The following is a 13338-nucleotide window of genomic DNA, read 5'->3' on the forward strand; positions in this document are numbered from 1 at the left end:
CCTTAACCAAAGCCAGGTAAATGTATGATATACTAGCAAATTCTATGGTTACTAAGTTCCAGGCTCACTCAATACATCCAAGTGTATAGGTATAAGCCTTACTGGGAGATGTCTATTCAAAGGTTAGATCTCTCTGGATATGATACAGACAGAAAGGCGATTACCGTTCCCTATGGAAATACTTCAAAGGGGGGAGGTTTTCAGCTTGGTTCCTGAATACATTACCAACTCATTAAGGCTGTGTCAGCACCTCATTAGCACTCAACTCGGAAAGGATTTCTTGTCTATCTCATGAAATACGAGATTCTGATAATTATCCCCAGGAGTGTAAAACAACTTTCCTATTTAATGGAGAAAGCTCCACAATTAGACTTGTAAAGTAAGAAAAAGCACCCTTTCATTTTCCAAGTCACTTGGTTAGTGTGTTATTTCCATTCTTGTACTCCTCAGATTCTTAATAATAAGCAGGGCATGTGTTTTAAAGGATTTGAACCAACAGACCTGAAAAATTCGGTTCAGCTTGGTGTAATAAAAATCAGCTGTTAAATATCGTTCTTCCCAGGAGGCTGGAAAGCCTTAAGCACCTACCAGAACTTCCTTCCCTACAGTCAGGACTGAGGTATAGGCTTCCAGATACACTCGACTGCAGCGTCTTAGAACTTCCAGCCCCTTGACTGTGATGTCCTTGGCATCTCCCAGGCCCAAACCGATCATGTAAAGCATTTCAAAGTCCAGGGGGAGGGCGACTGCAGGACGAAATGAATAAGAAAATCAAGTGTCAGCTACATGGAGGATGCCTAAAATCTAGTGATGAACACTTAAGACGAAAACCAAAATAGCACGAGGAGGGACGGCATGTCACAAGGAGGAGGTTTAAGAACCTTACTTCAAGGCTTTTAAATAAGGACTGTACTGTTTATAAACAACCCTACCCACTTGCTCTCTTGTTACACAAACCTAGGATCAATTACCCTTTGAGAGAATCGTAGCTGGGTCACCGTCCTCCCCAAACTCCTATCTGCCGCGGTTTCCCAGAAGAAGTTGCCCACCCGAAGGATTTGCGCGGAGCGAGGATCCACGCTGCAGCCTCACCTACGGTGCCGCAAAGCGCCGCTGCTGCGCTTTGCGGCACTTTACGACTAGCTGGAAGTGAGGGGTCGTTCCGTCAGCTGGCTGGGCGACCTTGTCCCACCGCGATTAAGAATGATACCCAGGCTGCTGGGGCGGAGAGGCGGAAGGTCAGCCGGTCGGAGGGAGTCTGACCAGTGCCCACGGCATGACCTTTGGGAACGGACGAGGCTTGCCCGCGATCCCCTATGTTTAAGCCCCCAGCCTGGGACCGGCTAAGTGCCGGAGCTCTTCGCCCGCTAGGAGAGCCGGCCGCGAAGTTGGCCCGAGGAGCCCCACGCCCTCCCCCTCTCCTCCTCCGGACGCACTAGGGGGTGGCGGGTGGAAGGGGTTTCCCTAGTCTGCCCCGGGATTGCCCAAGTGCGCACGTTCCCATCCTCGCCTTTTCATTCGGCCGTAGTTTCACCAGCTGCCTCCCTCGTGAGCTGCCAGCTTGGCGAACCCGTTGGTGAGTGTTTGTTCAGATTTCCCAGCGGGGCGGTGATTCCTTGGGCTTGTCCCCAAGACCTCATTCTGGAGTGCCTCAAGGGGCCTGACGGGAATCTGTCTCAGTCATTGTCAGTGTCGGGAAGGCCAGGACCCTTCTGTGCCCCGAGAAGTGACCTTTAAGAATGCTCAGGCATTTCAGACCTCGTCCCAATGCTTCCACAGGGGGAATTCTTAAAGTGGTTGGTTAAATGAAGTTCCAGTGTCGAAATGATTTGTTTTGACTGAATATGCTCTTCCTAAGGTCACTAATGACCTCATCCAAGTTCAGAAGACAAGTTCCATTGCTTATCTTAGTAGACAGTGTTGATTATTCAGAGTTTTCCTTGTGCTTCTCTGACAATGCCTTGTGTCTTTTTTGCTCAACTCCACTTCCTTTAGCCTAGGTTTATCTTTTCTCCCCGAATTTCATCCACCTTTTGGCCTTCTCATTGTGTACACTCTTAGTGGTTGGTTCTATCCACTCACATTATATCAATCCATTCCTCAATAAACAAAAATAAACTCAAAATGTCTCATAGATGTAAGTGAAAAACTTGAAACTTCCAAAGGAAAACAGGAGAAAATATTTGTGACCTTACTTAGGCAAAGATTTCTTAGGTGCAACACCAAAAGCATGATGCAGAGAAGATAAAATGAAAAAATTATACTTAAACAAAATAAAAACTATGGTCTTCAGAAAACACTGAAACCACACACAGGGAGAAAATATTTGCAAAGCATATATCTGGTAGAAGACTTATATTGAGAACATACAAAGAACTCTCAAAACACAATAATAAAACAAATTAATTTTTTAAATGGGGAAATATTATGAGCAGACACATCCCCAGAGAAGTTATATGAATAGCAAATAAACATTTGAAAAGATGCAAAACATCATTAGGGAAATAAAAAATAAAACCACCATGAGCTACTACTACACACCCATTAGAATGGCTAAAATCAAAAACAAAAACAAAATCCTGAATATTCAGTATCACGATTTCAAATATCTCTATGTTTTGCTGACTCAAATTTCAACCTCCCATTCAGACCTCCTCCTCAGCATCCTGTATTTAACTTCCTTCTGGAAATCACCTAGATAACCCAGAGGCATGTCAAATCCAACACATCCAAAGCTGAATCCATCAGCTTTCAACTTGGCTTTTCCTTCTGTTATCTACTTTGATGGGAAGACTTTGTTATCTATTGACTCTTATCCAATCCAGACACCTGGAAATCACCTCACATTTTAATCCGACAATCTGCTGGTCTTTCTCAGTAGAAACCATACCTACCATCACAATCTTGATTCAGGTCCTCATTATGTCACTCCTGCAGCTGGTCACCATGTCTCCCTCACATTCATCCTTCTCTCAGGAGCCAGGGAGATCTAGCTAAGATACAATCTGAAAATGTCACTCCACTTCTAAATCCTTATCAGGCCAAGAGAAAGTCCACGCTCCTTTATATATCCCACAAGATCATCCATGATATGACAACTGCCTACCTCCATAGCTTCATCTGTCTCCATTACATACCATGAGCTTTTTCTCTAGCAGTACAGTTCTGTGCCCACAACATGCTGCTCTGTGCCTTTAGTCAGGCGGCCACCTCAGCATAGAATACCCTCTCCCATTTTCTCCTGCCTAAATCACTGCTACCCATTCTTTAAGACTAAACTCAGCAAGCTGTCCCAGAGATCCCCCAGCTAGGTTAGGTATCTCCTTTTTCTTACAGTAACACTCCACACATATACTTATTGGTCAATTTAAGTGTTTTGTAATTGTGTATCTTCTTTACCAAATTGTAAATTTCATGAAGTCAGGGACTGTATTTTATTTATATTCTCATCCCTAAGCCTTAGCCCAGTGTCTGGCACATGGTAGGTATTCAATAAATCTTTATTAAATAGGTCATTATCCACTACTAGCTGAGCAATTTCTTTGAGATGATGTCTTTTTCTGTCTTTACGAAATGCAGGGAGTGATATGCTTTTGATGACTACCAAAAAGTCATTGATAGAATTATCAAACATAAAGATGCCTTGCTTATGACACTTTAGAAAGTCATTTATGTTGAAAGGCTTATGACACATATCATATATACTTTATATGCACAAAACATACATACCTAAGCATATAGCTGATTAAATGATATCATATTTAGTATGTAAATTTTCCAATGTACTGGTCATTTTTTAACATGTTTTTGTTTTCTTTGAGTGATTTCAAACAGCTTCATAGGGAAAGGGCATTGCCAAAAAGAATAATTAGTAATCCAAAGGAAGGTATACTTTATCTCCTTTCAGGAAATCTATATTGAAAATGAAGTTATTCTGAGTAGGTAAAGAAATATTGTATTTTTAGATACAGAAGTAATTTCAAGTCTTACTTTTCAAAATTCAGTTAAAGGAACTTACTTTCACTATAGAATTCTTGAACAAACCAACCTTTCTGCCTGCCTTCATTTCTCAATAGCAGTGTGAATTTGGATGACTTTTCTGGAGGTAGATTGATAAAGGTGTTATGGCAGTCATCTTCCTCCTCAACTCAATATAAGCGGCAAAAACTGGTCTCATCTTTTTTTGCAGAATTATTCTGTGTGATTTGGTTTCTCCCTTGCCATGTAAAACAGGTTTCAAGTATTTTACACTAAGTGTCCATACAGTGACCTCCTAGGTTCTACAGTTTTAACATTTTGCTGTATTTTTTCAATCATATGTTTATCCACCCACTCAGCCATCAACCCATGTTATTATTTTGTTGCATTTCCAAGGGAGTTACAGACATAAGTACACATATGATTGCATTTTGCGTGAAAGATAAACCCCTCATCTAGGTAACAGATTAACAAAGCATACATATCTAAGCATATAGCTGATTAAATGATATCATTTCTTCATCTAATTTCAGCAAGGCCTTGAGAATTTTGCTTTAAAACAGTTTCAAATTAGTTTTTAATCAACACTGTAACATTATTTTGATGATGATGAAAGCAAATAGCATATTTATTTCTAATGTCATAGCAAATATGAAATTTCATATGTAGCAGAAGACAGGGGCATGGTTATAGAGAACCATTATTCTAGGGGAAAAAAAGGAGGGGTAAAAGCCTTTTTAGTGTAAAGAATAACAAGGATCATGGGAGGCCTGAAGAGTTTTCTGCTTTCTAGTTCTGCTTTCATGTAGGACAATAGCAAATCATCCCTGAGGGTAAACATTCATGCCTTTCCTGAAAGATCTTTAAGGTGCTTTCATAACCTTTGTTAGTAACTCATTTTTAGTACCTTCACTGTCAGAAATTCTTCTTATAGCTAATCTAAGACCTTCAAGCAGTAGTCATAAAATGTGAAAAAGAGATGCAGATAGTCATAAGAAGTTAATACTGATGGGTTTTCCATTCCATTGTCATAAACACATCATATAGTAGTTTTATATTAAAGTGATAACACATAGTTGAGACACTGCATTACATTATGAACAAATTGTAATTACCTTACATCTGAAAGGACTCATCCACCAATTTTCCTGTTTGAGTTCATTGTGTGTCTTTTGAAAAGAAGATATCAGGGCTACTGAGTAAACTCCATCTGACCTTATTGTGAATAGAGAGTATTATTTTACTCTGAAGCTGTTCCCAGAGATTGCCTCTTTGTTAGAGGAAATTTTGATTAATATTCGTAGAGCTTAGAAACCCTGAATTGATTGTCATTATTTTCTAACAATTCACAAATAAGTTATAATTAAAGATAGCATTGCTTCAGAAGACAGAGTTATATTTACTAAGATCAAGAAAATTCTGAAGTTACATTATTGTGCATTTGCTTACTCAGGGGGAAAAAAGGTAATTGTTTATTCAGTGATCTTGCTCATCTACACACTTTACATGATGTGATCATGTAAAATACACAATAATATATATTTTTTAAAAAACTCCATATCTATAGTGATTTTCTGTGAAAAATATGGAATTTTTACTGTTATTTTTAACCCTAGCTTAATAGATTGAAAGAGTAACCATGTGGACTGATTATAAGAAAATCACTTACAACCCTATATTTTTGTGTAAAGTAACTCCCCAAGATGTTTCCTCGTGTGTGTAAACTTTGTTTCTTCGTTTCTGACCCATTTTTATACTTGGCAATTCCTTCCTCCAAAGAATATTGCTAAAAAGGTAGAATCAGGGATACATAGTTTCATTCTTTCTACGCTTAAAAAACTACATCCTGCCCTTTTAAAATTTATTTAGGGAAACATATCTCAATTAGCCAAGATTTGGTGGGAGAAGGAGGGTGGTTTCCCCTTCACTCAAAAGCCAAAGTTCTTAAAAGTAGTCTATCAACCCACACACACCCCCTCACTCTACTACTCTTGTATTTCTCTGACCTTACTTCCTGCTATTCTCCCTACCACCACCACCATCCCCTCCACAGATATCTGTGTGGCTCTGGCTCCACTTCCTTGAAGTCTTTGCCCAAAATTTACCTCCTCAGTGAGGCCTAATCTGTATAAAACTGATACTTCCAATCACTTCATCTGTTCTTTCCCCCCAGAGCACATGTTCATCTTCTAACATAACTGTGTAATTTACTTACTTATTACGTTTATTGTCCATGTTGTCCTAGAATATAAGCACCACAAGGGCAGGGATTTGTTGTTCCATTTGATTTACTAATGTGAAGGAAATACCTATAACAGTGTTTGGCACATATGCTCAATAGATGTATGTTGAATGAATGAGTGTATATCTACATATGGTAATATATTATAAATACATTTTTTATTCATAAGGGAAGAACTGTGCAGAGAGAGAAGTTTGCATAATTATTAAGAACTCAGGTTTTCGTGTCACTCAGACCTTGGTTTAAGTTTAGGTGTTTTCTGTTCAGTAGTGCTACTGAACCAAACTTGGGTCTGCTTACCTGTGCACAATAAAGCCAATCTACTGACAATGAGTTGTGGTGACAGGAAGTGCAGCATTTATTGCAGGGTGCCAAGCAAGGAGAACAGGCAGATCATGCTCAAAAGACCCAAACTCCCCAATGGCTTTCAAGGAAGGGGTTTAAAGGCACTGTGAGGGAGGGGACTGCAGGGTACATGATCAGCTCATGCATAGTTCTCAGATTTGTTGGCATCAAGGTAAAGTTTCAAGCATCATCAACCTTTGGGTTTCAATGGGTCTAGGGTCTATGTGCATGTGGTCAGCGTTTTTACATCTGATGGGGGTCTGCTTCCTCTAAAAACAACTTAGGAATATGTGTCAGGCCTTTATATCTTTTACGGAACTTGGAGTTCGGTGATTCTGACACGTGGCAGATTTATAGTCTAAACTGTTACCAGTTTCCCAGCCCCATGGCTATTTGTCTCCACATCTTCACATTTCCTAATCATTAACTCTTGAGTCAGCCTTTTGAGACTCAAGGGAGGCCTGGGAAACTAAAGCAAAAGCCTTTTACTTCAAAGGACAGGGACACAGGGGCTTGTATATGGTTTCAGTAGTTCATTCCCTTTCTAAACCTCAGTTTTCTCATCTGTGGAAATAGTGATAATAATACCATCCCTCATAGGATTATTGTGAAGATAATTGAAAGAATACACATTAAGGACTTAGCATAGTGTCAGGCAATTAGTAAAGATTCAATCAACACTGGCAGATATGGAGTTTGAAATTAATTTTATAGTAATCTACAGTGTCCATCAGATTATGAGAATCAGCCCTTATTGCCCACCTAGATTGGTTCTCATTCTTTTCCTCATTCACAATAGTTCTCTGAAATCATTACATAGTTCATTATAGACCAGTCCTCTAGATGGACTATTTTATTGATTCACAAAGGGTCATCTTAAGCAAACATTATTATTATACTCTGAGGTACTTTCTGAGAAAAACTTTGTTTCTATCATTTAATTGAGTTCAGCACTGTAAACTTGATTGGCACCAAATAAATATTGCTTGGCAATATGTTAATACTTAAAATAGAAGATGGCTAGCATGCAGATGGACTTTGTTTCTTAGTATTATAGTAAACAAAATCTACTGATGAGCAGAGAAGATGTTCACTTGGGTTTGAAACAATTTTTAAAAATTTTAGATACTCAACAACAATTAAAAAAGTAATTGTGGTACATTCATACAATACAATACTATACAGCAATAAAAAAAATGAACTACTGTTACATAAAACAACATGGATGAATCTCAGGATCTCAACATAGATAAGTAAAAGAGTACCTTGGAAATGGGATATAGCTTACATACAGCAAATTCCACAAAATCTTAAGTGTACAGTTTGATAAGTCTGCTCTGAACATTGTATCTGACTTTTGTTGGACATAAGCACTCATTTCTCTTGGTATATATCCAGGAATTGGAATTGCTAGGTTATAGGATGCATGTGTTTTTACTTTAGTTAGTTGGTGCCAAACAGTTTTCCAAAGTGTTTGTACAATTTACATTCTCACCAGCAAGAGATGAGAGTTCCTGTTCCCTCATTTCCTTGCCAATACTTGGTATGGTGAGTCCTTTGAATTTTGGTGAGTGTGTATTGTTATCTCATTGTGGTTTTAGTATGCAGTTCCTTGATAATTAAGACGTTTATCACCTCATATGTATTTTTTTTCTTGAGTCATTCTTTAATTTCTTTATTCTTTAATAGTTTTAAATAAATGTATTTATTTATTTATTTTTGGCTGCATTGGGTCTTCATTGCTGAGCACAGGCTTTCTCTAGTTGCAGTGAGCAGGGGCTACTCTTCGTTGTGGTGCGCGGGCTTCTCACTGCAGTGGCTTCTCTTGTTGTGGAGCGCGGACTCTAGATGTGCAGGCTTCAGTAGATGTGGCACACGGGCTCAGTAGTTGTGGCTTGTGGGCTCTAGAGTGCAGGCTCAGTAGTTGTGGCACACGGGCTTAGTTGCTCCATGGCATGTAGGATCTTCCCAGACCAGGAATCAAACCTGTGTCCCCTGCATTGGCAGGTGTACCACCAGGCAAGTCCCTGTTTCCCTGTTTATTCTTTAATATTAAAACAATATCAATTTTTGTATTGGATGAAAGTGTTTTTTTGTTTGTTTACTATATGATTCCATTTATATAACATTCTATAAGAGGTAAAAGGTTAGTGGCAGAAAGATCAGTGGTGTGGCCAGGGGCCAAAGATGGGAGAAAACATTGACTGCAAGAGGCATGAGGGAACTTTTTGAAGTGATGAAAATACTGTATATCTTGATTGTGGTGGTGGTTGTATATTTGTCAAAACTCATTGAATTGTATACTGAAAATTGATCAGTTTTATTGTATGTAAATTACACTTTAGTAAAAAGCTGATTTAAAAACTGAAGTAGGTAAATATAGTTTGCTCATGAAAAAATAGAAAATATGATCTTGAAAGAGAAAGGAGGAACATTCTATTACAAATCAAAATAGATCCCCTTTATAGTTTATATATTTCACTTTCAGCTTTTAAATAGTCAATTTTCCAGCCTCATCTCTTGTGCTGAACATTAGTCTCTAGTGATACCAAACTTGGTAAGAAGTCCTCCATGCACACTATATTGTTTCTTTCTTTGCTGTCATTGGCTTATACTGAACTCTTGCCTGGAACAGCTTCCTCTCTTGTCCTCCCCTAAGACTCCCACTTCCTCTCTCCCTCACCTGGCTAACTCCTACCTACCCTTGAAGACTCAGTGTGGAATTCACCTTGGATGAAAGTATTTTTAAAGACAGTATTAATTGAAAACATTTCTAAGCAAGTTTGTTTATTTTTAAAGATAAACACTGTCATTTTTTTAATCTCCTTGCTATAAACAAGCAATATTTTTTCTAGCTCATTGAGGTATAGTTGACATATAACATTGTGTAAATTTGTGTACAATAAATTTACTTGTTGTTTTAAAGCATAAGTATTTATTTCCCCCATCACAATGTTATTTAAGTTGTGAATCTGTACTTGTAAGTAAGTAAACCAATTATAAACTAAGATACTTTTTTTCAGTGGGAATATGTGTGCACCAATCACTGTGTGTGCCTAAATATAATTATTCCCAGAGAGAATACCTGTGGTCAGGATGCCCATTCACTCTGGCTCTGTTGCCAGTCACCATGTGAGTTTGGACTGTTTTTTTTTTTTTTTTGCGGTACGCGGTCCTCTCACTGTTGTGGCCTCTCCCGCTGTGGAGCACAGGCTCCGGACGCGCAGACTCAGCGGCCATGGCCCACGGGCCCAGCCGCTCCGCGGCATGTGGGATCCTCCCGGACCGGGGCACGAACCCGTGTCCCCTGCATCAGCAGGTGGACTCTCAACCACTGCGCCAGCAGGGAAGCCCTGGACTGGTTTTGCTCTCAGTGAAATTGATGTTTTTAGCTAGATGATTTCTAAGACACACTCCAGGATTCAGAAACTTCCTTCTGTAGAATAAGCAGGTTAGAATGGAAGGAATACTAGACCAGGAATCAACCTGGGCTCTGCACCTGTGGACCTTTGCTTCATTTCATGGTTCTAAACCCCAGTAAGTTTCTTTGTCATCATACTCTTTTCCTACCTTCCCTCCTTCAACAGATTCTGATATAAAACAGTGAGCAATGCAGTAATTCCTTAAGCCTGGAAATTAGCATAACCAGAATATAAATTTTTTAAAAACCGTATAAGTTGTTATTAAATGTGTACACTAATAAACTGTGTAGACATTGAGTTATTCAGATTCAGTAATACGGTCACTTATGATACTTAGAGTGTTTTTTTTTTCCTATGATAAATCTAGAAACTTTTTAAACAAAAATTAAACCCCTGGGGCTTCCCTGGTGGCGCAGTGGTTGGGAGTCCGCCTGCCGAGGCAGGGGACACGGGTTCGTGCCCCGGTCTGGGAAGATCCCACATGCCACGGAGCGGCTGGGCCCGTGAGCCATGGCCGCTGAGCCTGTGCGTCCGGACCCTGTGCTCCGCAACTGGAGAGGCCACGGCAGTGAGAGGCCCGCATACCGCAAAATAAACAAAAAGAAAAAAAGCCAAAATTAAACCCCTGTATATATCAAGTTGCAGAATTTCCACAAAATTAATTTTCTTGGAATAGATTTGGTTTGCATTTTCTGGATCCTAGGCAGGCATAGGATATGATTCACCCTAACCTTATTTCCTTGCATTTTACTTTATTTTATTTGTTTTTTTGCTTGTTTTACAGTAGTTTTCTGCTGTAGCTGAGTATCATTGTTTCTTTTCAGCAATTTTCATCACCTCACTATCAAAGCCCATTAAATTTTCTGAAAATAATGGCTTATTGGGATCCAGACTCAAGTAAGATCTATTTTAATCTTATCTTTGCTTCTGGTTGTTGCTCCTCTTTGGACATTCATTAAATAATATGCACTTGATGAAATTCTAACAATAGTATCAAAGATATTATTTACTCCTTGAATACCAGTTGTAGAAGCAGTAGAAAACTGTGAGTAAGAAAGAGCTTGGGCTTTGAAGTGAGACTACTAGACTTGAATTCTGGCTCTTCATACTAGCAATTTGACCTTAGGAAAGTTCCTGAATCCTCAGATATATTATGTGTAAAATGAAGATAAGAAAGGTACTTATCTCATTGAACTGTCTTGTGGGTTAAATGAGGTAATACTAAATGTAAATTGCTCTGAACAGTGTCTTGTACTTAGTAATCATTCAGTTCTTAGCTGCCATTATAAATATTACTACCTTTAGGTTTTTTTGTGAGGATTAAATGTGATCATGTATGTAAAGTGTATATGAAAGGCCTGCAATGTTGTAAACAATTAACATTAGCTGATATTATTACTAAACGAAGATTTTCTCTGGCCAGTTGGTTTTACACAATTTCTTTTTTTTAAATTAATTTATTTTATTTTTGGCTGCGTTGGGTCTTCACTGCTGCGCGTGGGCTTTCTCTAGTTGCGGTGAGCGGGGGTTACTCTTCGTTGCGGTGCATGGGCTTCTCATTGTGGTGGCTTCTCTTGTTGGGGAGCACAGCCTCTAGGCGCGTGGGCTTTAGTAGTTGTGGCACGCAGGCCCAGTAGTTGTGGCTCGCAAGCTCTAGAGGGCAGGCTCAGTAGTTGTGGTGCACGGGTTTAGTTGCTCCGTGGCATGTGGGATCTTCGTGGACCAGGGCTCGAACCCGTGTCCTCTGCACTGGCGGGCAGATTCTTAACCACTGTGCCACCAGGGAAGCCCAATTTTACACAGTTTCTATGTGTACAAGTAAAACTGCACTTTAGGACCGTTCTCTCCCCTCCCCCCACCCAAAAAGTGAATGTGCCATTAATATATTTGTACTCTGAAAACATACAGATTTCTAGACTAAAGCTCCAAGTTTTTAAAAATTATAACATAGCTGAAATATTATTTGTAATGAAAGGAAGCAAACATGGTATTAATAACCATAAAAATAAATAAAGGCTTAAACATTTTTTCTTAAATAATCACGTGATGACATATTTTCCTTCCTAATAACTTTGTTCTATGGCCAATTAAACTCCATCAGTAAGTTGGGGGTGTTTGGGGGCATTGTGGTGCGAGACTCTGGAGCCAATCCTTTTCTTAAAGAAGCTATAAGAATTCTTACATAGAAATTACACTCAGAGTCATACTATCTTGATACATTGCTTATATCTTGTTCCTAAGGTATAAGGACCTGCATCTCTATCTTGTTTCAAGACTTTGAACCGTACAACTGATTTCAGTCTTCTGAGAGACTTGATTTCTTGCCCTCTGACCCATCTCTACATTAATGAGTTCCCTTTTGCAAAGCTAGACCCCGGCAAAGTTAATTACTCACCTGTCTGAAACCATCAGGGTTACTGAGTACTTTTGAACAGGTCGTGCACTGAACAACTTTAGAAAGTGCCATTCCCATAGACTACATACAACTGTACAACTGCACATGGTGGCCCAGTGACCAGTTTTCTATTTCTTAAACTATTGTTCACCTGCTATGCCCCTGCCTGGGTAGGTACCCTGAATCTTGCATTATTTGATTTCTTTGTTTGTTTGTTTTTGTTTTAAAGTAATATATCATTATGTACTAGATAGAATAGCACTTTTAAAGAGTGGTCTTCATTAGATAGCATGTGCTGAGTTTCCTGCCCACTGTTTGTAGTCTTTAATTATTTGATCTCATCTGCTTTGTATATTGCTTCTGGTTAACTTGCCTCAACTTTCACAGCCACTCATTGCTCAGTGCTGTTGCATCCACCTGGAACACTCCTCTACTTTATCCCATAGGAATCTCATCCTTTAAATTGTAGTTCAGAAGCCGTTCATCTATAGTATCTCACCTGAGCTGCAATTTTTCCTTTCTTCCTCTTCTGATTTCCTTTAATGTTTTATTACGATTGCATGTTACTTCTCTAGTTAGACTGTAGATTTGAAGGGCAAGCACAGTGTTTTACTGGTCTTTATCTTCTCTATAACACCTATATCAGTGCTTTGCTCATAACAGATGCTCAATGAATATTTGTAGAGTGTCTTGGTGAGACTGCCACTTAACAAGAGCCATCAAGTAGGTATGCTTAATGGAACTGAGAGGGGAGAGGCTAGAAGCAGGGAAGTGATTTGGTAAACTCTTGTAGTGATTTGTATGTGAGGTGATAATCAATCTTGAGTCTACTCAATGGCAAAATAAGTTGAGATGCACTGATTATATAAATCAATGTGGATGACCATGAACATAATTAAATGGGGGAGGGGAGGACAGGGATTGATTAAAATCTGTTGTTGATGCAAATTGGAACC

The 13338-nt window shown here is 39.1% G+C and overlaps 1 protein-coding gene and 1 long non-coding RNA gene across 4 annotated transcripts in view; one reads left to right on the forward strand and one right to left on the reverse strand.

Moving 5' to 3' along the window:
- Positions 1 to 1582, reverse strand: part of DPH5 (diphthamide biosynthesis 5) — a 37152-nt gene extending 35570 nt beyond the window's left edge. The window contains exons 1-2 of one of the 3 annotated variants that reach the window (XM_032604454.1): positions 1511 to 1582; positions 589 to 746 (exon numbers count right to left, since the gene is read on the reverse strand). In XM_032604454.1, the coding sequence (XP_032460345.1) occupies positions 589 to 723 (135 nt within the window). In that variant the 5' untranslated portion in view covers positions 724 to 746; positions 1511 to 1582. Of the gene's footprint in view, positions 1 to 588; positions 747 to 971; positions 1105 to 1510 lie in introns of those variants that run through there. The other 2 variants (XM_032604435.1, XM_032604445.1) reach the window with 2 other exon arrangements.
- LOC116739763 overlaps positions 1142 to 13338 on the forward strand; it is an 81771-nt gene continuing 69574 nt past the window's right edge. The window contains exon 1 of the long non-coding RNA XR_004345701.1: positions 1142 to 1576. This is a non-coding gene — a long non-coding RNA (uncharacterized LOC116739763). The remainder of the gene's footprint in view (positions 1577 to 13338) is intronic.

This window comes from Phocoena sinus, chromosome 1 (genome assembly GCF_008692025.1).
Source record: "Phocoena sinus isolate mPhoSin1 chromosome 1, mPhoSin1.pri, whole genome shotgun sequence".
Taxonomy (NCBI): domain Eukaryota; kingdom Metazoa; phylum Chordata; class Mammalia; order Artiodactyla; family Phocoenidae; genus Phocoena; species Phocoena sinus.